General features: G+C 51.1%; 1 protein-coding gene across 6 annotated transcripts in view; it reads right to left on the reverse strand.

Annotated features, from left to right (window-relative positions):
• Positions 1 to 2307: 2307 nt before the first annotated feature.
• The window catches only part of KIAA1671 (KIAA1671 ortholog), a 201878-nt gene continuing 180062 nt past the window's right edge, over positions 2308 to 24123 (reverse strand). For all 6 annotated transcript variants that reach the window (XM_055322899.1, XM_055322898.1, XM_055322901.1 and 3 more), the window contains 7 exons: positions 23205 to 23323; positions 19539 to 19794; positions 16554 to 16728; positions 14096 to 14223; positions 12568 to 12701; positions 8964 to 9046; positions 2308 to 7539 (listed from right to left, as the gene is read on the reverse strand). In XM_055322899.1, the coding sequence (XP_055178874.1) occupies positions 8968 to 9046; positions 12568 to 12701; positions 14096 to 14223; positions 16554 to 16728; positions 19539 to 19794; positions 23205 to 23323 (891 nt within the window). In that variant the 3' untranslated portion in view covers positions 2308 to 7539; positions 8964 to 8967. The remainder of the gene's footprint in view (positions 7540 to 8963; positions 9047 to 12567; positions 12702 to 14095; positions 14224 to 16553; positions 16729 to 19538; positions 19795 to 23204; positions 23324 to 24123) is intronic.

Raw genomic sequence — 24123 nt, forward strand, 5'->3', positions numbered from 1 at the left:
CATGCCCAGGGGCTCAGCCCTGGCCACCTCCCTCTGACACCAGTTGGGCTTGCAGCTGTACCGGGTCCTCCCTCTTGGCTCCAGGCCTTGGGTGAATTCCCGGTTTGTGCAGGGGCCAGCCGTGCCTGCCCCTCGGAGATTCCCAAAGGTCTGGACCGGCCGGGGTAGCTCTCGCCTCCCTGCCCCTGCCCGTCCCAGAATGGACCTGCTGCTGTAGTCTCAGGAAGAAGAGAGGGGCCAGCACCGGCTGCAGACTCAGTCCACCTTTGCTCGGGGTGTCCTATTTATGGGCGCTTTTCGACAGCCCAGCACATCCCGGCCTGCTGAGGCAGCGCCCTGTCCACCCGATTCTGCTCAGGCCACTGCACTCCAATAGCAGGTCCAGGGAGGCCCCAGTGCCGTGTGCTCCGCCTTGGCCCCTGATGGCTTCCAGGGGCAGACAGACCTCATCAGCTTTGTGGGAAGCCTGATAGCGCCGGGGGGCAGGGGAGCATCAGGGTGTGAGCTCTTCAGTGCCCCCCAACTCCCTTTCTTTGGCTTTCTAGAGCCATCACCTTCCTATTTGGGTGACACCAGCTCTTAAATCAAGGGGCCCCAGATCACTGTTTTCCTATGTGCTATATGGCCTAAATTTTAAGTCAGATCACCCTAAATATAACCCCCAAATTGGGTTTCCATGGGATGTGCTAACCCAACAAAGATTTATTTTCTTTATGTAGAAGGCATATGCAACTCACACTACCATTTATTGAAGACCCACTGTGTGCAAGGCACTGTGCCAGCTTCATGAACATTATTTCACCCTCACTCAGCCCTCTTTATTTTTTTAAGATTTTTATTTATTTATTTTTAAGATTTTTATTTTATTTATTCATGAGAGACATACAGAGAGAGAGGCAGAGACACAGGCAGAGGGAGAAGCAGGCTCCATGCACCGGGAGCCCAACATGGGATTCGATCCCGGGTCTCCAGGATCACGCCCTGGGCTGAAGGCGGCGCTAAACAGCTGAGCCACCGGGCTGCCCCACACAGCCCTCTTTAGGGAATGAATTGTGATCCCCCACTTTTATGAGTGGCTCAGAAATTGACTTCAGAGAGGTGAGGTCACTTACCCAAAGTCACACAGCAGGGAGAAGGAGGAGGGGGTGGCCTGCCACAGGCACCAGATCTTAGCCTCAACAGAAATAAAGGTGATCATGACAGTCACCTTATCTATGATCCCCCCTCAAAAAAACCAAACAAACCTAAACACACAGAAACCAAAAAACAAACCCAAACCAAAAACCTAGGCCCATGCATTTTTAAATTATAATTAAATATTATTGGAAGACTAAAATGAAGAGAGGGCCAAGGAGTGAATGGTTACGAAACAGGACTTAGTTTTATTATTTTTGCCTAAAATCCTCCAGTCAGTCTAAAACCCGGTTACCCTGCACCCCTGGAGATGGCGGTGGGACACTGTGTGTGGCTGCTGGCCTCTGAAAGCAGGTGGACCTGTGTGACCCTGGGTGAGTCGCTGGAGGTCAGAGCAACACCAGTACATGGACAACCATGGAGAGATCATGTAACAAAGCGCCTGCTTCCATTCACTGAGGATCTGGCCCGCTATTGACGGTTCAAACCAATGGACAACCTCCAGCTGGTGACCACGAACAGCGTTGGATACGACCCCATTACTTGGGACGCGGCCACCACATGCTAGGGATCTACGGGGGAAGAAAGAGGTGGCGTGACTTCCTTCCATCAGATCCTTTAGGATCCTGAGGACCTATTGTGTCCCCAGGACCTTTGCATTGCCATGTTTCCTTAGTCTAGAGTTCTCAGATCAGCACTATTGCCATCTGAGGCCGGTTCACTCTTGGTGGTGGGGAAGCCGTTCTGTGCACTGCAGGATATTGAGCAGCATCCTTGGTCTCTACCCATTAGATGCCAGTAGCATCTTCCTTCCCTCTCTGTAATAACCAAAAATGTCTTCCGTCATAGCCAGATGTCATGGGGTGGCAAGCGGGGCACAATCCACCTAGTTGAGAACTAGTGCCTTAAATCTTGCTAACATCACTATCACCACCCCCATTTTGGAGCTCCAATGCTCAGCGATATCTCACAGCCGGGAGGCGGCAGGGCGAGGATTCAAGCCCACGTTGAATGGAAATCCTGCTTTGTCTCTATGGGTCCCCTCTCCCGGGACCCCAGCTCCCCGCTTCCTGCCGCGTGGCCCCCAGCTCAGCACAGACAACAGACCGACTCAGCTGGTGACGGGCGTGCATGCATGGGAGAGCCCATTCATCCACACACTGACACACCAAGTTCTCCAGTGCAACTTGCATTGAAGCTTTATTTGCTATTTTCATGGTCTGAATGCAACGTCTTTGTACATGCAAAGGTCATCCTGTTTGACGGCAGTTGACCAGATTCCCGACTGTTCTGTGCGTATGAAACCTCTTTACAGTTACAAAATATAAAAGCACTTGTAGATAGCCAATACTCTGTGAGGTCCAGGAAGCCCCATTTGTTTTAACATTAAAAATATAGGTTTTTCTCGATGAATTCTCAGTCACGTGATTAGAGATTCTTTCTGGGATTGGATAAAGTGCCTGTCGTCCACCTTCTGTTCAGAACCCCCTAGAGCTTGTGAATTCATAAGGCAATTGCAAGAACGCCAGCAGGTGTAACTTCCCTACACACAGGACTCGAATTTCTTTTCTACCATGATTCAAATATCTCAGGAAGGGACCCAGAAGAAAGGCTAGGAAAATATATAGTATATTTATATGTATTTCCACTCCCCCCAATTTACAAAGTGTTTTGAGGATCAGAATCATCTGGGAAGTGCATCACTTCTAGGATGTTGGTATGACTTAGGAAACGACACAGTACAAAATATCTCCCATAACACAATATATTACTTTTGCGAGCCCCCTATTTACAGGATCTATAAGGCTATGTGGAATGAGACCAGTAAAAAAGCTCAAACTGTTCCTTAGACAATGGCAGGATTTTTTGTTTGTTTGTTTTGCAGGTGTGACACCACTGGAGATTGTCAAAAAAGTCAAAGGGCCAGTCTGATTCATGGAGGGAGATCTTAGGGCACCAGGTTAGCGGGGGACTATTTAAGGAGATTTGGGGGTGCGGGAGAGACTGATTGACTTTCAGGGTTAACTTGCCAGGAACCTCAGGCTGACTTTCTAGGACAGATTTCTGCACCCCTTCCTGCAGGAACCAATCCAAACAAAAGAAAGTAAATTCTAGAGGGGTGGGGTGGTGGGAGCCAAAGGAGAGAGACTGGCAAAGACCCAGCTCACTCCAGCCAACTGGCTTTCTAAGTGGCTCTAGATTTCCAGAACATCAGTTTGCCCCAAATCCCAACAGGGTTGACTAGTAGCAGCTTCTCAGCAGAGCCCAGATCCACGGCTCCCTAGATGGCTATAGCCCCAGGAGGATTCCCTTCCAGATGTGGAGTGGGTCCTGCCTGCTCCAGGTGGTCCCCTCCTTGTCAACACTGTCCCTCTTACCCCGTAGAATCGTGATGCCATGGGGGTTTTGCTTCCACATTTTAACATGTGGTAGAGGAAGAAAGGCACAATTGAGGCTGTAGGAGGTTTCTCCATTACTGTAGTGACTTGCCATGGCGTAAATTAGCGGGGAGGGTGTCTCCCATTGGACAGAGCTTTTCTCCTGCCTCTACATCTCCCCTCGCTCGGGCTCACCTTGAAATGCTAGTTACACAAAGGGCTAAGTAACCTCACTTCCTGTACTAAGGGAGGCGACTGAGACTGGGGGGGAGGCGGGAACCACAGGGACTGAGGGAGAGAAACAAACTGGTGAGGGAGGGGCAGGCTTGACAACGTTCTCCTTGGGACATTGTCTTCCACAGAGGCCCAAGTCACCATTGCCAAAACGTTTAGTTTTGGAGGTGATCTGACCATGTGCCTGTGGATTTTCAGCTTTGTGATTATGCCTGGCTCCTGGGGCAGTCTGGGGGCATCATGATGAAAAATGTGCAAGTGTAAATGGACAAGGCAGCCACCAGCACCAGGTGCAAGCAGCTGAGCTGTTCGTTGGGGAGAGCAGGCCGATGGTTTCCCCCACTCTGCTGCACAGCCTCTAAGCTCTGGGATCCCTGGCCTGTGCCTATTGTTATGCTCTCTCCTTAGCAATACCTAGAGTTGGCCTCACTTTCCTGCACACACAGAGGCGAATACATTTGTCTGAAAGCATAGGACTTGGCTTGTCCCCCGGAAAACTTCCCATCTAATGGTCCTTTTCCCGAATCCTCGGTAACCTGAGGCTGTCAGGTCAATGTCACTCAAAACCCCCAACCTGAAACAATGCGAAGCTTCAGTTTTGCCAGAATTTCTCTGGTGGCACCAAGGAATTCTCCACAACACTGATTTTTGAGGCCTTGCCATGGGATTTCATAGGCTAAAGGCCTCTGTTTCATCAGGCAAGGGACCATGAAGAAGGGGATCTGTGGTGGGGGAAAAAGATACAGACTTATCAAAAGACCAGCTGTCAAAATGCTGATGTGCAAAGGGTGTGTGTGTGTATCTGTGTGTGTGCGTGTGTGTTTGTGTGTCTGTAGACAGATTGTACATACATAGGGATTTGCATTCTGTGTAAGACTCTCATTTAAGGAGAGCCAAAGACCCCCAGGAAGGTGCCTGGATGAGGGCAGGTGATTTGATTGCATACAAACGGTTAAGGCATATTAAGTTAGTTTAAAAAGAGGCTCCAGGCAAACTCAAGAAACCAGCATAAAACCACTTGCTTAATGCCAAAGAGTTCACTCAGCTTAGGAAGAGGGGAAAAACAATGATATGCTTGCCCAGTCATCTGCAGAAGTTCCAAGCACCAGTCACTTCTAACTTCCTTGCACTGAGCGTAGTGGGACCCAGAGGTCAAGGGGAGCCTGTGTGGAGAGGGTGGCTCCTGACCCACTGTGATGTCTGCTCCGCAGGAAGAGGTGAGGCTGCTCTCCTCAATCCCAAGGGGGTGGACTTTGAATGTCCTAATCACCAAGGAATTAAAGGATATTTATTTCCAATCAAGGTGTGGGAGGTTAGGCAAAAGGTCTCCAGGTTAATCTCATGTTCAAGTGTTCTTTCGTGTTGAGTATATTTGGGCTAAGACACATCTAATTAAGGATTGGAGAGTTCTGCATGGTGAGTATCTATAATCTCATTGAATACAGCAGGTCAATTTCTACTGACCAGGATGGTACCAAGGGGCCCTTCCCACCTGAAGGAAAGACAGACAGACAGAAAGAGTCAGGGTCAGAGCATGAGTGCCTTTAAAGGGGACTTATTGACCTGGAAAGCCATTGCATGAAAATTGTTTTAAAATATTAACCAGATCTAGGGACACCTGGGTGGGCTCAGTCAGTTAGGCATTTGACTCTTGATCTTAGCTCAGGTCTTGATCTCAGGGTTGTGAGTTCAAGCCCTGTGCTAGCTAGGCTCCACACTGGGCATGGAGCCTACTTAAGAAGGAAAAGGAAAGAAAATAAAAATCACCCAAAGATGCAGTTCTTAGAGGAATTGTATCTCCACCCAAAGGCCACAGAGAACTGATTGACCACTAACTCGGAGAACAAAAAGAACACAAACTATTATCAAGTAGGCCAAATCTCTAGACACAGATGCATGAGGCTTCCAGATGGAAAAGGCTGGGTGGGTGACAGGATCTACAACCGCACAACCGCCCATCGGTAGCCAAAGTTCAGCTAACCTGACAGGGAAGGGGGCGGGGCTTCAGCTGAACCCGGAGAAACAGGATTGACCTACATTGACCCCTGACCCCCACTCCCAAGAGAAGGAAGAGATGGTAAAAGGTTGTAAGGGAGGAAGAAGAGATGGGGAGACAAATGGAGACTCCTGAAGACATGGCCAGGGAGAAGGAAGGGATGTTTTGACACCATTTGCAAATAATGGATTTATCAAGAAAGACTTTCATGTCTTGGGAAGTCAATGGGTGGGTATGCATGAGGCCCATCCCTTCCATATCTAGCCTTAGGAAACTCAGCCCGGGGGCCCCTCAGCAGTCACAGGGGGTCCAATGAACTGCCCACTCATCTTTCTCAGCAATGGGCATCTCCCAGAGAAGGTTGGCACAAAGTTTATGGCAACTCCAGGCATGGCAGGTGGCCAGTCAAGAATATCTGGGGTGTTTGCTGGATCCTTGGGTTTCAGAGGTGGAGGAGGCTGGTGTTGAGGATTTCCAAAAAGAAAGACCATGTAGAGAGTGCCTACAACCTCCAGAGGTCTTAGATATTCCTGGGAATGAGCTTAGAGTTAGCAAGAAAGAAAAGAGGCAAGGCAAATCCTACACTTTGTCACCTAGCATCCAGCACTTCTGTCCAGAGAAGGATTTCAGCAAGACCTCCCTTCCTACATTTGGACCTCGAGGGAGCACTCAATTGGGTGGGGTTGGCAGGGGGTGGGGTGGGGAAGTGGTAGAAGGAAGAGGTGAGAAGAAGCAGAATAACCCCCATTCATCCATTTGTTCCAATTTGGAATGGCTCTTCCATGCTGGCAACTTGGGTGGTGTTCAAAAAAGACGAGAAAAAAATTCTCAGGGCGGGTCTGATGTTTGAGTGGAAAAGGCACCACATTTGGGCTGCAGTTTATGAACCCTTGAGGCCAAGGGACAAAGGTCACTCCACAGAAACCAGAGCTCAAATGAAAAGAAACCAAGAAAAACATACATACACACAAAGATGACAATTGGAGTTTTTGTTAAAAGCATGGATGGGGTAAGATAACCTGAGATGATCGGATACTTCAAGCAAATTATTCATACATCTTTCCTTCTGCTCTTTAACGTAAAAAACATATATACATATCAAACTTCAAAGAAAATTGGCTGAATTATTGCTTTAACGCCTTCTAAAGCAAATAAAAGTGACAGATAATGAACAAGTCAACTATGCACACAGCCCCATTGTAATGATAAATATACTTGAAATGAGGGTGGTACGTTTAAAAAAAATTGGAACTGCTGATTCTTTGAGAGGGAGGGAGATGGAACTCACCAAAAAAGCAATCAAAACCCAACCCAATAACGCTGCCCTGGACCACAATTACAGCAGGAAACAGAGTTTCTTCTTCCTTGGAAATAAGCTTCTGAAAGAGACTTGCCCTGGAGAAAGAGGTGCTTTCACAATACAGGTGTTTTCCGGAACCCAGGGAGATGGTCCAGCCTCAAACTGATGTCCCTGGAGTGATGTCTAAAGTAGGTAGAAACACACATTTTTACATAAAACACAAAACCACCAGCATGGACAATTCTGGGCAGCCTGGCTTTGTTCTCAGCTTGAAGTGCTGTCTGGGGAGACGTGCAAGTGCTTGAGGAGGTTGGGTCTTCCCGCCCTGATCCGGGGAGAGTCTGCAGAGAGGCAGGAGGCGCTGGATAGTGTTCTCCACCCAACTGGAAGGGCCCAGGTAGGTAACCATGTGCAGGAAGGAATGACATCAGCGTGGCCTCATCTTCGGGTTCTGACAGTTAAGGCTTCTGTTCATTAGACGTGGCAGTGTCCCCTGTCTGGAGAGGAAGGGACAGTCCTGGTGTCAGCAAGGGGAACATGTGACCCTATGTGTCTCTGCCATCAAGCCTTTAAACCTTTTCTGGTATTCTCCAAGATGGCCATCCCCACAAGTCACAGGCCAGGAAAGATGACTTTTTTTTTTCTTTCTTTTTTAAAAAATTTAAAAAAGATTTTTGTTTATTTATTCATGAGAGACACAGAGAGAAAGGCAGAGACACAGGCAGAGGGAGAAGCAGGCTCCCTGTGGGGAGCCTGATGCGGGACTTGATCCCAGGACCCCGGGCTAGGGTTCATGACCTGAGCTAAAGGCAGACACTCAATGCTCAACCATTGTGCCATCCAGGTGTCCCTTTTTCTTTATTTCCTTCTTTCTCTTTCTTTCTTTCCTTTTTTTTAGGAGTGGGGTGAGGACGGTGGGCAGGTGGCCAGATTAAGTTGAATAAACATGAGGTTGAAGGTCAGGTTAGGACTCCAGCCTGTTTCCTCAGGTGTACTGCTGGAAGGTTAACTGAAATATTACATGTATAGCGCTAAACACAAAATAAACACAGGGTCAGATTCCTTATCCCAAACCCTTGAGTGCAGATTTACCTGGGATTTAGAAATTGGGTGGGTGGGGGAGAGGTTATTATATACACATACATACATGCATATATGCATAAATATACATTATGTGACATATATGCATACACAATATGTAACGCCCCCATAATATACCTGCAGTGTAAAGTACAGACATCCATGCAGGTCAGGTTTTGCCACTAAGGAGGACCTGAAAACGCTTTGTTGTCAGTGTTTTCTGGGTAAGGCGCTGGTGGGTCTCCTGTGCTACTCACATCAGAGCCAACTTTTTACAGAGCAGGAAGCGAGTGCTCTTACACCTAGGACTGACCACCAGCACTTTCGTGCATCCTCAGTGAGCTCCGGGGACCACTCGGTGACATGGGCGCTGTTACCACATTTTACTGAGAGCCTGAAGTTCGAGATGTGAAGTCCTGTGGGACCTACACCAGGGCATATTTAATCATCTCACTTTTTAAATCTTTTTTGTTCAAAATAATTTTTAATTATACCAGTGGTATATGAAGGTAAAAACTGGAGACATTTCAGATTAAGCCAACCTCTGATGTCCTGCCTTTCCACTTTATAAAAGGGTTTTGAGATGCAGAGAGAAGTGCACGAGCCCAGAGCCTAGGTTATCTGGCTCCTCGACCAGGCTGTCCACCTGGGTTTTTTTCCCCTAAGAGAACAGATCCTCACTGCTCTCTTTAGAGGAACCCAGGACACTTGCACCCATTTTCTCTTCTCTCTCCTAGAGTGCAACACCTCGAGACTCTAACCCTTTGACTCCCAGTCCAGGATCTCCACTCCTTGGACTGCAGGCTCTCCCCAGGTTCTCCACCACGCCCTCCCCTCATACCTGCTCAAGCTTGGTTCTCATACAGGCTCTGTCTCTTCTTGGATTTTAGGTCCTTTAACCACTGGGGAGAGGGCTCTTCCGACCTGAAACCACAAAGCCAGACACAGTCAAGTGTGTGCCAGACTTAGGACTCCTTGCAGGCAGGGCTGGGAGGAAGCTGACCCTGCACCCACAGCACCCAGGTGCTGCTGAGCTGGGCACGTACAGGCGGTGAAGGTACCTATGTTATTGTGATTGATGAGCAAGATACAGGAATTAAACAAAGCACCCAACAACAAGGAATGGCAAATAAATCACCATTCTATGAAAATAATGGCAGCTGTGAAGTCACGTTGACACAAGAATTTATTTCCATCCATCCATTTGTCACCCAGGCACGTCTCCATCCTTATTGCTCTCTACCCATGTAAATGCCTGTGATGGTCAATTGTATGTGTCAACTTGACTAGGCCACGGCACCTAGATATTTGGCTAAACATTATTCTAGATGGTGCTGTGAAGGTATTTTTTAAGATGAAATTAATATTTAAATCAGTAGACTTTGAGTAAAGCAGATTACCCTCGGTATTATGGGTGGGCCTCATCTAATCAGTTGAAGACCTTAATAGGAAAAGACTGACCTCCCCAGAAGAAGAGAGAATTTTGATAATAGACTGCTTTTGTGATTCAAACTACAACACTGGTTCTTCCTTGAGTCTCTAGCCTAACAGCCTGCCATGCAGATTTGGGACTTGGTGGTACCCATAACCATGTGAGCCAATTCCTTAAAATAAATTTCAATCTCTCTCTCTTTCTCTGTTTCTCAACATCTCTCTCTTTCTCTCCCTTTCTCCGTTTCTCAACATCTCTCTCTTTCTCTCCCTCCCTCCCTCCCTCCCTCTCCTCTTCCCTCCCTCCCTCCCTCCCCCTGCTCTGTTTGTGTACATGTATATATACAATCCTATTGGTTCTGTTTCTTTGGAGAACACTGTCTAATGCAATACCCATAAGACACAGATAGATGCCTTATGTTCACCAAATAATGAAAGATGATTGTTTGCGGGGGATGGGGGGTGGGTAAGGTTTGTTTTAGCTTCTTTGAATTGAAGAACACACATCCAGAAAAGTACTCAAACCACTCAAACCTGTGACCTGTGCACAGGTCAGTGAATTTTCTCAAAATGAATACATTTGAGCAGCCACCATCTCAGTGGTGACACTTCTATTTTATTTTTTACTTTCTTCATGTACTTTCCTGTATTCTCAGAATCGCTTGTAGTGAGAACACCCCATTTTAACAAAAGCCATGAAGTCATCATTCTTTGAAAAAAAAATATCATTTTTATGAAGATGTTTAATGGCTTTGGGAAAATGACCACATGAAATATGTAACAGGAAAAGAAACTATGTATATATAATCGTAATATCAACTACATTTTATTTTAAAGATTTTATTTATTTATTCATGAGAGACATACAGAGACACAGGCAGAGACACAGGCAGAGGGAGAAGCAGGCTCCATGCAAGGAGCCCGACATGGGACTCGATCCCGAGACTCCAGGATCACGCCCTGGGCTGAAGGCAGGAGCTAAACTGCTGAGCCACCCAGGGATCCCCTCAACTACATTTTAAGACTTAATTTTAAGACTAATTTTAAGACTTAAAATGACAGGAGAGATGCCCCAACGTCACACTGGTGGTCTAGTATGGTGAGCATATACTAGTTTTATAATTAAACATAGCACTCACAAGATCTGACCTGTGTTGACCTCAGAGAAAGCTCCTGACCCCAAGGCCTGAGAGGTCTCAGGGAACTCGCTCATCTAGCTGGGGTGGGATGAGGAGTGCGCAAGGAAGGAGAGGTCCTTTGGGCAGACAGGACTCTGGGGTCCCCAAGGCAAGTGTCACCTGATGGCAAAGGCACCAGACCAGGCCTCCAGAGGTGCTTACGAGACCCTAGTCAGGGGGCTTCCCCAGCCCTGGAGAAATGCTGGAGCCTTCAGCTGACTCCAGAGCAGCCCTGCAATTCTGGTGTCCCCAGAGCACGAGAGACACCATCTCAACTGTGACCTTGTTTTTCTCTCAATCTCTTTTCCTTTTCTTGCTACAACTCACTCTGTTCTCTGATTAAATGCACTGGCTATAGCTCCCCGTACTATTGGGACTCCAGACCTTTGCACGTGCTGTGGCTTCAGCCTGGGACCTCCTCATGCTGCCTTTTTTTTTTTTTTTTTTTTGTCTATCTTGACTCAATTCAGGAAATTCCTTCTCTTGGAAGCCTTTTTTCTGCATTTTTCTTCCTCAAGTCTGGGTTAGGAGCCCTTCCTCTATCACGGGGGTCAGATAAAGAGCCAGATAGTAAGTAGTTTTGACTTTGTGGGTCATGAGGTGTCTGCTAAAACTAGTCATATCTTCAGCTGTAATGGAAGAACAGCCCTAGATGACACAGAGAGGAATGAGTGTGCTTGTGTGACAATAAAGCTTTATTTACAAAAACAGACAGAGGGCTGAACTTGGCCTGTGGGCTATAGCTTGCTGCTCTATTGCAACACTTATAACATTACACTAGTGTGAATAATCCCTAACTTTTATGTGTTAAATTGTGATAAGAATCACACTATCCTTTTTGGGGAAGGAGGGAGAAAATTGTGGGGAATAGCCAGAGGCAGAGGGAGAGAGAGAATCTTAGGTAGGCTCTATGCCCAATGCACAGCCTGATGTGGGAGCTTGATCTCACAACCCTGAGATCATGACCTGAGCTCAAATCAAGAGTCAGACACTCAAGTGACTGACACCCCCCAGGCACTCCAGAATCCCACTATCCTGTAGTGAGCACGTCTGTAAGCCAGCACCAGGGCAAAGGGCTCTGCACACGCTTCCTCATTTCATCCTCATGATCACTCTGGAAGGTTAGAATGATGAGCCAATCCATTTTACAGATAAGGAGACTGAGGCTCAGAGAGGCAAAGTGACTCCATGGCCATGAAGCTCCTAAGCCGCACTGCTGAGATGGAGCCTGGGTTGCGTGATGTGTGTGATTTTAGAGCTGTGCTCTGTAACCTCTACCCCCAGCTGCCTAAGCACCTGGTCTGGGAGCCCCCTGGGTGGGAGGAGGCAGGTGCTGTGCTGCGTTCATCTCTGTGTCATGCTGGCCCAGCCTGGGATAGGGCCAGTGGCTCTGTGCAGGGCAGCTGAATTCATGGATCTCATTCATCCTGGCTGTGCCCTTTTATCCATCTTCCTGGGTCTCTCTGATTCACCTGAGACAAAGGCCCTTCTCTAGAGGGCAAGAGGAGAGAGGATGCCTCAGTTTCCCAATCAGTCTGGAGAGGGCTGGACTAGGTCAGTAGTCTTCCCACAACACAGCTCTGGATTTCCATGTGGGGCGTGGAGGGAAGAGGGTAAATGAGAGGCCAGCCGGCCTGATTCCTGGTCCTCTTCCCCCACCATGGTGTGATTTTAGGTATCAGGCTGCCCAAAGTTTAACGTGAACAAAGTTCTGCTGCTAGAGGGGAAAATAATAGTTGAAAATCCCCTTGCATACGGCTCTAAGACCCCGGCAAGCACTTCCCAGCATTGCATCCTGAGTCTGGGGGGGGGGTGCTCATCCCTAGGACCCCTCACCTCTCGTCTTTCTCCATGCTGGAGGGCAGCACACGACTGCCCAGCTGGAAGGGGGACTTGGGGGTCTTGGGCTGGGGGGCCCAGCCTGGGGTGTCGCTGGGACTGTCGACCTCTGGCCTCTTGTGCAGCTGAGCCTGGAGAGAGAAGAGAACTGAGTCTGTAACCACCTGTGGTCTGTGGAGGGGTCCCATCTGATGGCCCTCCAGCAACTGAATGGACCCAGGCAGGAAATCCCAGGGCAGGGGAGATGCTGTTTGACCTTGGAGGCTAAGAGAAATCAGAGGCCAAGCATGTAGCCTCCGTGGCCACCTGTGGCCATGAGGATCAAAGAAGCACCACCAAAACCCCACACAATCATGTCATCCTCAATGGAAAAGCCACCATTTGTGTGTTCTCAGGACAGGATGTTCCCCAAGAACCCCGACATGGCGCTTACAGCCCTATCTTGCAGATGACATTCAGCCCTGCTAAGCTCCTTGGTCCTGTGTCCACAGGAATGAAGTAAGGTTCTGAGTATTACGTTCCCAAAGGAAAAAGGCAGCGGGTCTCCCCCCATTTTTGTAGGACATGGTTGGGGCTGGAGTGACAGTATGGTGTGCATAGAGTTCCCTTGAGGCCCAGGGGGGTGCTGGTGGCAGGTGGCAGCTGTCTCCAAGGCGACGCGGAGGGCCCCCATCGCCATCACCTGCCTGAGGGCTCTGTGGGCTAAGCACCCACCATTTGGACTCTACCGGGCCTAATACGTCTGATGCACATTAGCTTGAGGTAGAGGCTGGTTTTCCCCATTTTACAGAGGAGAAGCCTAACGGTGAAAGGTCAAGCAATCTTCAAGACCTGGGATTCACCCTCCGTCCCCCAAGAACGAGCCTGGCAGCCGCCTACCCTGATTGTTCCCAACTGCTGAGCATTGCCCATGGCCGAGACTAACCGGAGCAGGTGTGGCTGCCACTAGGCTCGGGGAGCGCGTGCTAACCACAGCACATGAATTGCAAGAGCCTCCTCTGGACAGTGTGTGGTGGATCCAAGCTGTGTCCAGGAACCCAAGAACTGGCCTTGGGGGTTACACGGGGCGTCCACATGGGAGCCAAGGGCCTTCGCTGCCTGCTGTGTTAGGCTGCCGTGTGACAGATCATCTGTCCCCATGCTGGAAATGAAAGGCAGGAACCCACCCCCCACCCCCCACCCCCCAGTCTAGCACAGCGGCTGCAAGACATTCGCATTTGGAAGGCCTATCAAATCAGCCACAGGGACAAGCGTGCATCTACTGCTTACTGATTTTTTTATACTTGCAAAACATGACAGGTACTGTGGCCATGTGAGGTATTGCTGGGGTGAGGCATGCAAATCCCCTGCACTATTTTTGGAACTTCTTGAGTCAAACTGTTTCAAAAATGGAGAGGAAGGAAGGAAGGGAGGAAATAAGGGGAAAAGGAGGGGATGGGAGTGGGGGGAGGGGAGGGAAGGAAACATGGGGCCTGTTCCCTCTGCTGCCAAGGTTGAGGATAGCTCTGGGTGCAAAGGCTGGTACCTTTAGGACGGCCGGGTCCATGCCTGGAAATACAGGCATCCTCTGCAGATGGCTGCTGGGCGTCCTCTCAGCCCTGGAGGGCTTCTCCTCCTCCTCATCTGACTCTTCCCTCCTGGGAGATTTCTCTTCTGTGGCAAAGAAAAGACAGCACTGAAGTCACTGACAGCCAGCGGGTCCTCTGCACAGTCCCTCCTGCAGTCCTCGCGCCAGCCCCGCCCGGAAGTGATCACTGGCCCATTTTACAAACAGGTTTCTCATCGCAGACGATGCGGCATGACAGGTGTTCTCCTGGGAGAAGAAGGCACAGACACACCCACCTCCTGGCTCCTGGCTCCTTCCCAGTCAGGGTAAGAGAAGCAAGTCTTTGGCGGGGGGGAAGGAGACAGAAATGCTTTAAGCCAGCCATGCAGGGGGCTCGTGGTCTCAGAAGGGGGAGCAGAGGGCTTCGTGTGTCTCATGGAAGGTCTGCCCAGGGCTGGACCAGGAAGCCACTTCCCTTCGCCAGAGCCCCCTTTATGGGGACTTAACCCCATCGCCATGCTCCAGCCTCATGGGAGACACTCTGGAGACATGGACCATTTGTCCATGAGGCGTGAGGGGTGAGGGGTTCCAGCCTCCCGGAGGCCCTGACGTGGGCTTGGGTGTAGTGGGGAGTAGGGGGAGGGAATGGGGATGGACGGGGAGGAACCAGGCAAGGCCTGCTCCTCTGGAGCCCCTAGGCTGTGCAGGGAACTGGGGGCGGTCAGAAAGGGGACCCCCAGGCCTTCCCCAGCCCCAGGCTTGTTCCTCAAGGCTGCTGGGAACCAGAGGGCTGCTGACATGTTCCAGCTGGGGGTACGGTGTGCCTCTGTCACTACGCTGTTTTTTTTTTTTTCTTAAGATTTTATTTATTTATTATTCATGAGAGACACAGAGGCAGAGGCAGAGACACAGGCAGAGGGAGAAGCAGGCTCCCTGCAGGGAGCCTGATGCGGGACACGATCCGGGACTCAATCCTGGGGCTCCAGGATCACACCCTGGGCCAAAGGCAGGCGCTAAACCACTGAGCCACCCAGGGATCCCACCTATGCTGGTTTTTACTTGCTCCAGGCAACTCAGTGGAATCTGGCTCAGCAAACCCAGAAAGTGTGCAGAGAGGTCTCACTCAAGGCATTTAAACACTTCCTTTAAGAACAAACATGAGGGGGGCCCTGGATGGCTCAGGTCATGATTCCAGGGTCCTGGGATTGAGTCCCACGTCGGGCTCCCTGCTCAGCAGACAGCCTGCTTCTCCCTCTCCCTCTGCTGCTCCCCCTACTTGTGCTCTGTTTATCAGATGAATGAATAAAATTTTAAAATAATAATAATAATGATAATAAACATGAGGTAGGAGAGGGAGGGAGGACCCTCCAAGCATTTCTTCAGAAACGTCACCCCTCACTCAGCTTGGAGACTGGCCTGACGTCCCACTGGTTGCTGTGGGCAAACCCCAAGTGAACAAAGGCCCCACAACGGTTTGAGGGACTAACTGCTGCATATGTGTAGAGTGAGGAGGTCACCTGCTACGGTTTCCATTACAAGAGGAGATTCTGCAGCTTTTTTTTTTTTTAAAGATTTTATTTATTTATTCACGAGAGACACACAGAGAGCGGCAGAGACACAGGCAGCGGGAGAAGCAGGCTCCCTGCAGCGAGCCCAATGCGGGACTCGATCCCAAGACCCCAGGATCATAACCTGAGCCAAGGGCAGATGCTCAACCACTGAGTCACCCAGGTGCCCCAGTTCTGCTTCTTCTTAACACTCCTCTGTGGTTCCCTATCTACAGACGATGTCAAACTCCTTAACAAGGAATCACGACTGTCCATGCATTGGCCTCTGCCTATGTTTCCGGCATGATCCCTGCTATTCCCAAACCACTTACAGAGGCCCCTGCCACACACACACACACACACACACACACACACACACACACACGTTCTTCCCGAACCTCTGCCCCTCTGATCCACTGTTCTGTCTGGAAGACCCTTCCCTGGCTGATGCCTATGGGCTCTTTGAGATTCAGTTCAGGTTTTGCCATAAGATTCAGCCAAAGAAGTCCTTAGAGGAAAATGCATAGCCTTAAATAATTGATTGGAAACAAAAGAGGCCGATGATAAATAAACCTGATCTTTCAACTCAAGGATCTGGCCCAGACCGGCAAACAGACCTCAAGGAAGTGTGAGTAAATTTAGTAAGGGTAAAGGCAGAATTGGTAAAAAACCTATTAAGCTGTATCTCTCTCCCTGGCAACCCAAGGAGCCCCAATGACTATATCATCCTGACCCAGTTTCTAATAAGGTCCGCAGAACCAGAGAGCGCAGTTTCCCACGTCACTTGAGCTCTGCTATCCTACAGCCACAAAGGAGGAAGTTCTGTCTCTAACCCAAATCCGTCCTGCAGTTCAGCGTGGTGTCCATGGAGAAGGGAGGGCGTGGCATACCTGTTGAGTCCTTGAACATCCACGCGTTGTCGGCCTCCTCCTCCAGAGGAGACCGGCTCTCCGACTCGCTAACACGGCTGCGCCGGAGGGAGTGGGAGATGGGAGCCCGGCGGCGGCTCCGCTTGCTGAGCTGCACCCGGGTCTTGAGGGCACTTGAGTCCAGGACAGAGGTTTGCTGTGGGAACGGCAGGGAGGAGGGCAGGAGGGGGCAAAGCAAAGGGAAGCATGAATTGAGGCCATTGTCCGTGGCCCGTGTGCTTAGCTTCCCTGACACAGGAGATGCTGTTTGGCTGGCACACGGGCTAGCATTTGCACATTTTTATTGTCACCTAAACACCGTAAGCCTAAATTTCTCTGCAAGCCATACCACGTAGGCTGGTTACACTAATCACACGAACCTCAAGTGCCCTAGCACAGTGCCAGCCACATAGTGGATGTGATGAAAATGCCTTTCCCCTTCTGGTGACAGCAGAGGAGCATGTACACTAGATTAGCGCTCGGTGTACAGCAGGAGCCCGATCAGTGTTTGTTTGCTTGCTGAATGAATGACCGAGTACATCATCTAGCTAAATCCTTGCAGGAACCTTACTCACACAGGGCCTGGGAGCTGAGGCATCCTGGGTGCGTCCTCCCCTCATCACCCACAATACTTCAGGGTGCGGGTGGAGGGTGCAGGGCAAAGTACTTGTACCAAGCATTTGTCTACAAGCATCCACACTGAGCAGAGGCAGTAGAAGGTCCGTAATGCTTTCCAAGCTTATCACCTTCCACGGTGAAAGGTGCCCGGGATGCAGACCACCCAGGGGGACCCAGCAAGGAGGTACGACAGCCACCAGCCTGGTGGTCACCCTGGGGGCATGGTGGCAAAGAACTCAGCTCTGTGTTCAAATCCTGCGCAGTTCAAATCCTAGCTGTGTGACCTCAAGCGGCGGAGTTTACAAACGCTCCCAGGTGCCCCTCTTTGTAAAAAGGGGATCATAGTAGTATCTGCCGCCCACAGTGGTTGAGAGAATTCAGTGAGGCCAGGGATGGAGAGTTCTGGTTTCAGATGGTGTCTGAGGAAGGCTCACTCAGGCAAGGAGCTGTTGCTGGCCGGCTCGTGTGCTCGCCTGAAGCGTCGGTTCCTCCCTCTTAGGTCTGCTTTGGAGAAATTCCGTCACCCAAGGCCTTCTAAAGGAGCGATGACAGGCTAATTTCAGTGAGTCATTTCCCACAGCTAATGAGTGGCAGATACCACATTGGGGGTGGGAGGAGGGAGCCAATGTTCCTGCAGCTGCTTCTCAAACTGGGCACAATGGTGGCCAGTGGGGGGCCTGATTGGGCTGGGGGGAGAGGCAGCAAGACAGATCCAGGTTTTCAGACTCAGAGAGAGTGCAGAAAAGCTACCCCGAGGAGGAGCTGGTTTGAGGGGCAACTGGTTTGCTCTCCCAGGGCTGGGGCAGGGCCTGAATGGCCTTGGTGCCTCACCTCCACTCTCAGCCTCCAAACAGCCCTCACGGGAGCCCTGAGTTGTGGTGGGCAGTGTACCTAGACCTCAGTACGTGATAAATAAGCAGCCAGTGCTTGGGGCACTCGCATTTGAGTCACGCAATGGCCGCGTTGGTTCTCTAATCTGCAAAATGGGGCAGGACTTTTGCCTCCTGGGGTTACTGGCATATGATCAGTCCAGGGACCAGCACTCAGAGACCGGTGGCTGTTGCCACCGCTGTTGATATTTATATGGACACTGAGAAAGAACTGCTTAGTGTTCTAGAAGGTCAGTCCAGTAGGTTGTGCCCTGGCATGGTGACATCACACAAGCACACAAGCTACAGCAAAGCTTGGGACACAGCTTGAGCTCCATAAATGTTTGTTGATTGAATACCTGAACACATCACCTAATTGAATCCTTACAACCCACACCACGTCCATGTTTATACAGTGGGGTGGCCCAAGGGAGACTGCACTGTGTCTTTCCCCATCTCTGCCTTTATTAAGAGATGCCAGCAAGAGACCCTGTTCACACTTAGAAGGGGGAATCCCCTGTGAGGATCCAGAGGAAGCCCCTTCCCACAAAGCAGTGATGTTCCTTCTGGAGGGAATCTGGGTAGCTATCCCCAAGAGTGTGGGCACGAGGCTTAACTGCCAGGAGAATGGGTTGCTTTTAGATTTTGCACCATTTAGATGATGCATCCATGGGAGTTTGGGTGAGGGGTAGCCCTACTGTCAGGGAAGGAGAATAATGGGACTGCAAGGATTGGAAAGAAAAATGTACCTGACCCCTGTGGGTGGGGCTCTTGTGAGAGGAGAGAGGACAGGTACTGGTCTGAAAGGGGCTAGAGCAGGATGCCTTTGGGCCTGGGTGGCTGGCATCCTGGAGGCTGGCTCTGCTTGGGACCTAGAAGAGCTGAGTTCTGGGGGCTGCCCCTGGGGACCCACATGAGGGCTATCTATGCCTGAATGGTCCCCCTTCCTGGAGCTGTCACTACCCATTTACAGAGAAACTTGGATCCACTGGCATTAGAGACATATGCCACCAAGCAAGACCTGGGTGAGAACACCTAGCAGAATTGGGCTGAGCAAACCTCCAGACTCTGCATGCCTGGAATTGCAAACCTCAGGCAGCACCCCTGTCTCCCCGCCCCAGGGATGAGAAGCTAGACTTCCTGCTTACCTAACAGGTGGGAGCTAGGATCAGTTTTAATTTGGCCAGATGTGATTATATTTGAGGTCGTAGAGCCCATTGTGCTGGTGGTCAGTGGATGAGAAAGCCAAGGCTCAGAGAGGTGAAGACATTTGCACCAAGACACACAGCTGGCGTGCGGCAGGTCCAAGCTACACGCAGACAACAGTCCCATCTTGAAGACTGTTCCCTCTGCACCCCACCTCAGGGGTCCCTGGCACACAGATTCTACCCCTGAGAGGGGCAATTCCCTGGGAGATGCCAGAGCATCCCTTTAAGAAGAAATGACTCTTGCTGACACATGCTCCCAATGACCGACTTACATCAATGAAGGAGAAGTCGTCCACCCTCTTTGCGGGGCAGGCGTCAGGCGGGGGCAGCCCCTCCATCCCATCGGTGGATTCCAAATCGGTGCTGGATCGGTCTATGCTGGTGCTTCGCTGGTCCCTGGAGCAGCTGAGCTGGTCCCCGGCTGAGGTGGCCTCTGTCTGGGAGGACAGTGAGGACAAGCGGCTGCTGGGCAGCTGCTTCCGCGCTGACGTGGCACTGCTGTCCGGGGACGGGGACTCGGGAGCCAAACTAGCAGAAAGGAAGGAAGGGAGACATAATTGTGCAGGTGGTTGCACACGACTGAATTTCTAGTGGAGGTGGCAGGATGCAGGTTCAGGGTGTGCTTTAGGGGATGCAGAACATCCCCGCAGGATAACCTTCCTGGGCACCGCCTGGCGCTGTTCACGGTGCCTCCAGAACACCTGGACAGGTGTGGAAGGGGAGGGGTCAGTCTTGTCCCGCACTGGGCAGGAGTGGGGGCCACTGGTCACATGTGGCTACTGAGCCCTCGCCAGGCGGTAGGAGCAAGCCCAGAGTATAAAGCCCACAATGGATTCCCAACATTGGGGGTGGAGAGAGAGAGAGAGGGAGGGAGGGGGAGGGAGAGGGAGAGAGAGAGAGAGAGAGAGAATGTAAAATACTGATTGCATGTGGAAATGATAATATTTCAGATCTGGATTCAATAAAATATTGTTACTGAAATTAAGGTGTTAAGATTAATTTCACCTGTTTCGTTTTTACTCTTTTGAGGTGGCTACTGGAACATCTTAAGTCACCGACATCTCACATCTGCAGCTCGAGTTGTATTTCTGTTGGACTGCGCTGATGTGGATCAAAAAGCCAGCGGCAGTGGCCTGTGGCAGAGCAGGAGGCAGGGTAATCTGCCCGGCTCCACCCACTCCTGCATGCACTCAGTCAAGATTTACTGAGCACTGGGGATCCCTGGGTGGCTCAGCGGTTTGGCGCCTGCCTTTGGCCCAGGGCGCGATCCCGGAGTCCCGGGATCGAGTCCCACGTCGGGCTCCTGGCATGGAGCCCGCTTCTCCCTCTGCCTGTGTCTCTGCCTCTCTCTCCTCTCTCTATGACTATCATGAATAAATAATAAAAAAATTAAAAAAAAGAATTCTTTAAAAAAAGATTTACTGAGCACTTACTATGCGCCAGGCACTGCTGCACAGTCACTGGGTCCTCTCCCCAGTCCTGCGAGGCTTGCCCTAGGATCCTACTACAGCCACGAGGATGCTACCAGGTAGGATCAGCCCCAGGAAACTAAATATTAACCTCGCTAAAGACGAGGAAACCAAGGCACAGAGATGTGACTCAGCTTGCCCGGGGAGGGGGGGGGCCAGAACTGACTCCAGCATCCCTGCCCTTGACTCTATCCTACTTCTGGAATTTCCTCCCACAGCAATGGATTTAAGTGTGTAGCTTGGATAACTGGAACCACATAGGACAGAAATTCATAAATAGATTCAGTCATTAAATTAACAAGCCCCCTCCCCATAAAAAGACATCAAAGTTAAGAGCGCGGGGGAGCCACCCCTGCAGAAGGGCGTGGTGGGGGGGCACCCAGACACTATCTCCCTGACAGGAGGGGGCCCTGGAGGCCGCCCGAGCTGAACCCCTGAGCGGAGCGTGTACAGGTGCTTCACTGACCGAGCACGTCCATGCTCTGCAGGCCCTGGGATGGTTTTATTACTGGGAACAGCCAGGATGTGGGGGTGTGGGGTGGATCTAAAGTAAATCCTCCGCCACCCGCCCAGACTTGAGGGAAATACCACCAAACGGGCAGCAGATGGCGCTGCTGCCCAGCGCTGGGGACAGGGGCCGCGGGACTCGGGCCGGGGAGGGGGCGCGGCAGTGCCTCCCGGGAACAGAAGGGGGCGCCCACCCGCCGGCGAGGCCCAGGGCCCAAAGGCCAGCTGGGGGGCCACGGGGCCCTGGAGGCCCAGGACCCGGGTAGGGGGGCGGGGCAGACCCTGGCTTTAGACTCACAGTCCACAGGGCTCTTGCAGGAAATCTAAGTGAAGTCTAGTGACTTCTTTTTTTTTTTTTTTTAAAGATTGTATTTATTTATTCAGGAGAGGCAGAAAGAGAGAGAGAGAGAGAGGCAGAGACACAGGAGGAGGGAGAAGCAGGCTCCACCCAGGGGGCCCGACGCGGGACTCGATCCCGGGACTCCAGGATCGCGCCCCGGGCCAAAGGCAGGCGCCAAACCGTTGAGCCACCCAGGGATGCCCTCGTACCCATTTTCAATTCCATCCACCTCCTCCCGACTTTAACATCGTGGGCTGTGAGCCATAACCCAGTGAAGGGTTGTGACCACGCCTGGCTGGGAGAGGCAGGGAAAGGCAGGTGGGGGACTGGGGCTGTGTCCATCTGATCCCTGGGCAGGCCACCCACAGGTAAGGAAACTGAGTCACAAGGACTAGGGCCTGGGGGTGGGGGTGGGGGGTAGGCTGGCAGGGGGCCATTCCAGAGTCGAGCCAGGTCACCCTGACCTCAAAAGACCATGGGACCCTGACCACGGTCACATGGCCATGTGACCCTGTTAGTGGAGCCTCAGCTAGGGAAGACGTGAGCTGCTGAGAACACAGCAGTGTAGACCCCAGGTGTCCACGAAGCCACTACTGTGCTTGGTCCCACCCAAGGGGTAGAAGAAAAACTGTAGTTTTAAAACAACGAACAGGTGCAATGAATAGGTGCTCCTACTATGTGCCAGGAAATATGCTAACTGCCACACAGGTTCCCCTCCCAACAACCCCATGTGGTGGGGTGCCCCAGCCTTCACCTCTGCAGGATTCAGTGCTAACATGTTTACGAGCTGATAACAGTGCTTGGCACGTGTGCTCGGTAAACCCCGGCTGTTCTTATAAGCATCATTTCCTTCCTATGGAGGTGGAACGTCGAATCTGGAGAGCATCACCAATTTACCCAGAGTCCCATCGGCAGCTAGGGTGGAGCTGGAATCCAGAGCTGCTTGTCTCCTGGATCTAGGCTGGACTTGATAAACCTCAAGGCTTCTGCCATAGTCCTAATCAGACACCTGAGGGCCCTATAAGCCTTAACTGTGGTGACATTACATGCAAGACATAGTTTATACAGCAGCATGTGTCATGCACTCCTACATCTGCAAACACACACAGACATCCTGAAGACAAGTCCAGACGGACATCTAACGGAACGTATTCATGCTTTCGTGAATGATCTGTGTGCTGGGACTACAGGTGGTTTTCATTTTCTTTGTCACTTCTTTCCTTGTAAAATACACATAACATAAAGTTTACCATCAGTGACATTTAGAACATTTGGTGTGGTGCAACCATCACCATCAGGTCATTCTGGAACATCTTCCCCAAAGGAATCCTGGTACTTACAAATCGGTCACCCCCCGCCACTACCTACCCACTCCCAGCCCCTGGCAACTCATCTACTTTGTGTCTCTATGGATTTACCTACTCTGGACATTTCATTTATATCATTTAAAATGATTTTTTTTGCTTTTTATACAAATTTCTTTTTTTTACAACAAGAATGGGTTATTCCTATGCTTACAGACAACATGGGTTCTAGTAATATAGAAGTGGGGGGGCACGTGGGTCACACTGCCTTCCATCCAAGCGCCCTGCGCATGCAGCCGGGAACCCTGCCTGCCCTACCTCTCCCCACTCTGGCGCTGGTCTGTCCATGTCCCATACTGGCTGTCGGCTTCCTGCACGAGGGTGTCGGTGTCCTTGGCCTCGGGGGGCCTCCTGGAGAAACACTGCTTCAGCTGGTCCTGCAGAGACAAGCCAGAGGGGAGAGATGTCGATCAGGGAAAAATGCTTGGAACCTGGTCCCTGCTGACGCAGATCACATGGCATCGCCCCCAGTTCAAACCCATCAACCGCCCCCCGCCCCCCGACTCAAACCTACCCCAGGTCCCTACCCGTGCTCAGACACGGGTCCAAATGTCCGGGGTGGGCATTACGGTGGTCAACTGTCCCAATTTGCCTGAGACACCGCACGATGCAGGACCATCAGTGCTACAGGCAAGCAGACTGGGATGAAGGCATCACCTTCCCCTGCACCTTCCCCTGCGGGGCACCGTGCTGCCCATCCTCAGGACCCCTCTCTCTGCCTGGCACCACAGACTGGACGATCTTCTCTCCATCTTCTATCTCTCAGGACTTGTCCACCTGGTTAGCACACTCCCTCAGCTGTTCCCCGTCCCCGGGTTCCCACCACCACCGTGCTTCCGACACAGTACCCGTGGAGCAGTTCACTGTGCCCAGCGTCGACCAAGCTGTTTGCGCACCACCTCGCTGAAGTCCCACGGCCATCCCTATTACAAGCCCAGGCAGGACGCTTGGGTACTGCACCCCAGGCAGCCTGGATCCCTCAGTTATCACCCTTGCTCAGTTGATGCCTCTGCCCTTGGCTGGGGCACTTGAAGGAGGGCTGGCACACAGTGGGCAGCCACGGAGCTCCATTAAATGAATTAACTACTGGCTTCCCCACCTTGTTCACTTTGGCAAATTAAACATCCATTCCCTGCCCAGCCACCTTCGATGGCTCCCTATAGTCCTCCAGCGGAAA

Source organism: Nyctereutes procyonoides, unplaced genomic scaffold (assembly GCF_905146905.1).
Source record: "Nyctereutes procyonoides isolate TBG_1078 unplaced genomic scaffold, NYPRO_anot_genome, whole genome shotgun sequence".
Lineage (NCBI taxonomy): Eukaryota > Metazoa > Chordata > Mammalia > Carnivora > Canidae > Nyctereutes > Nyctereutes procyonoides.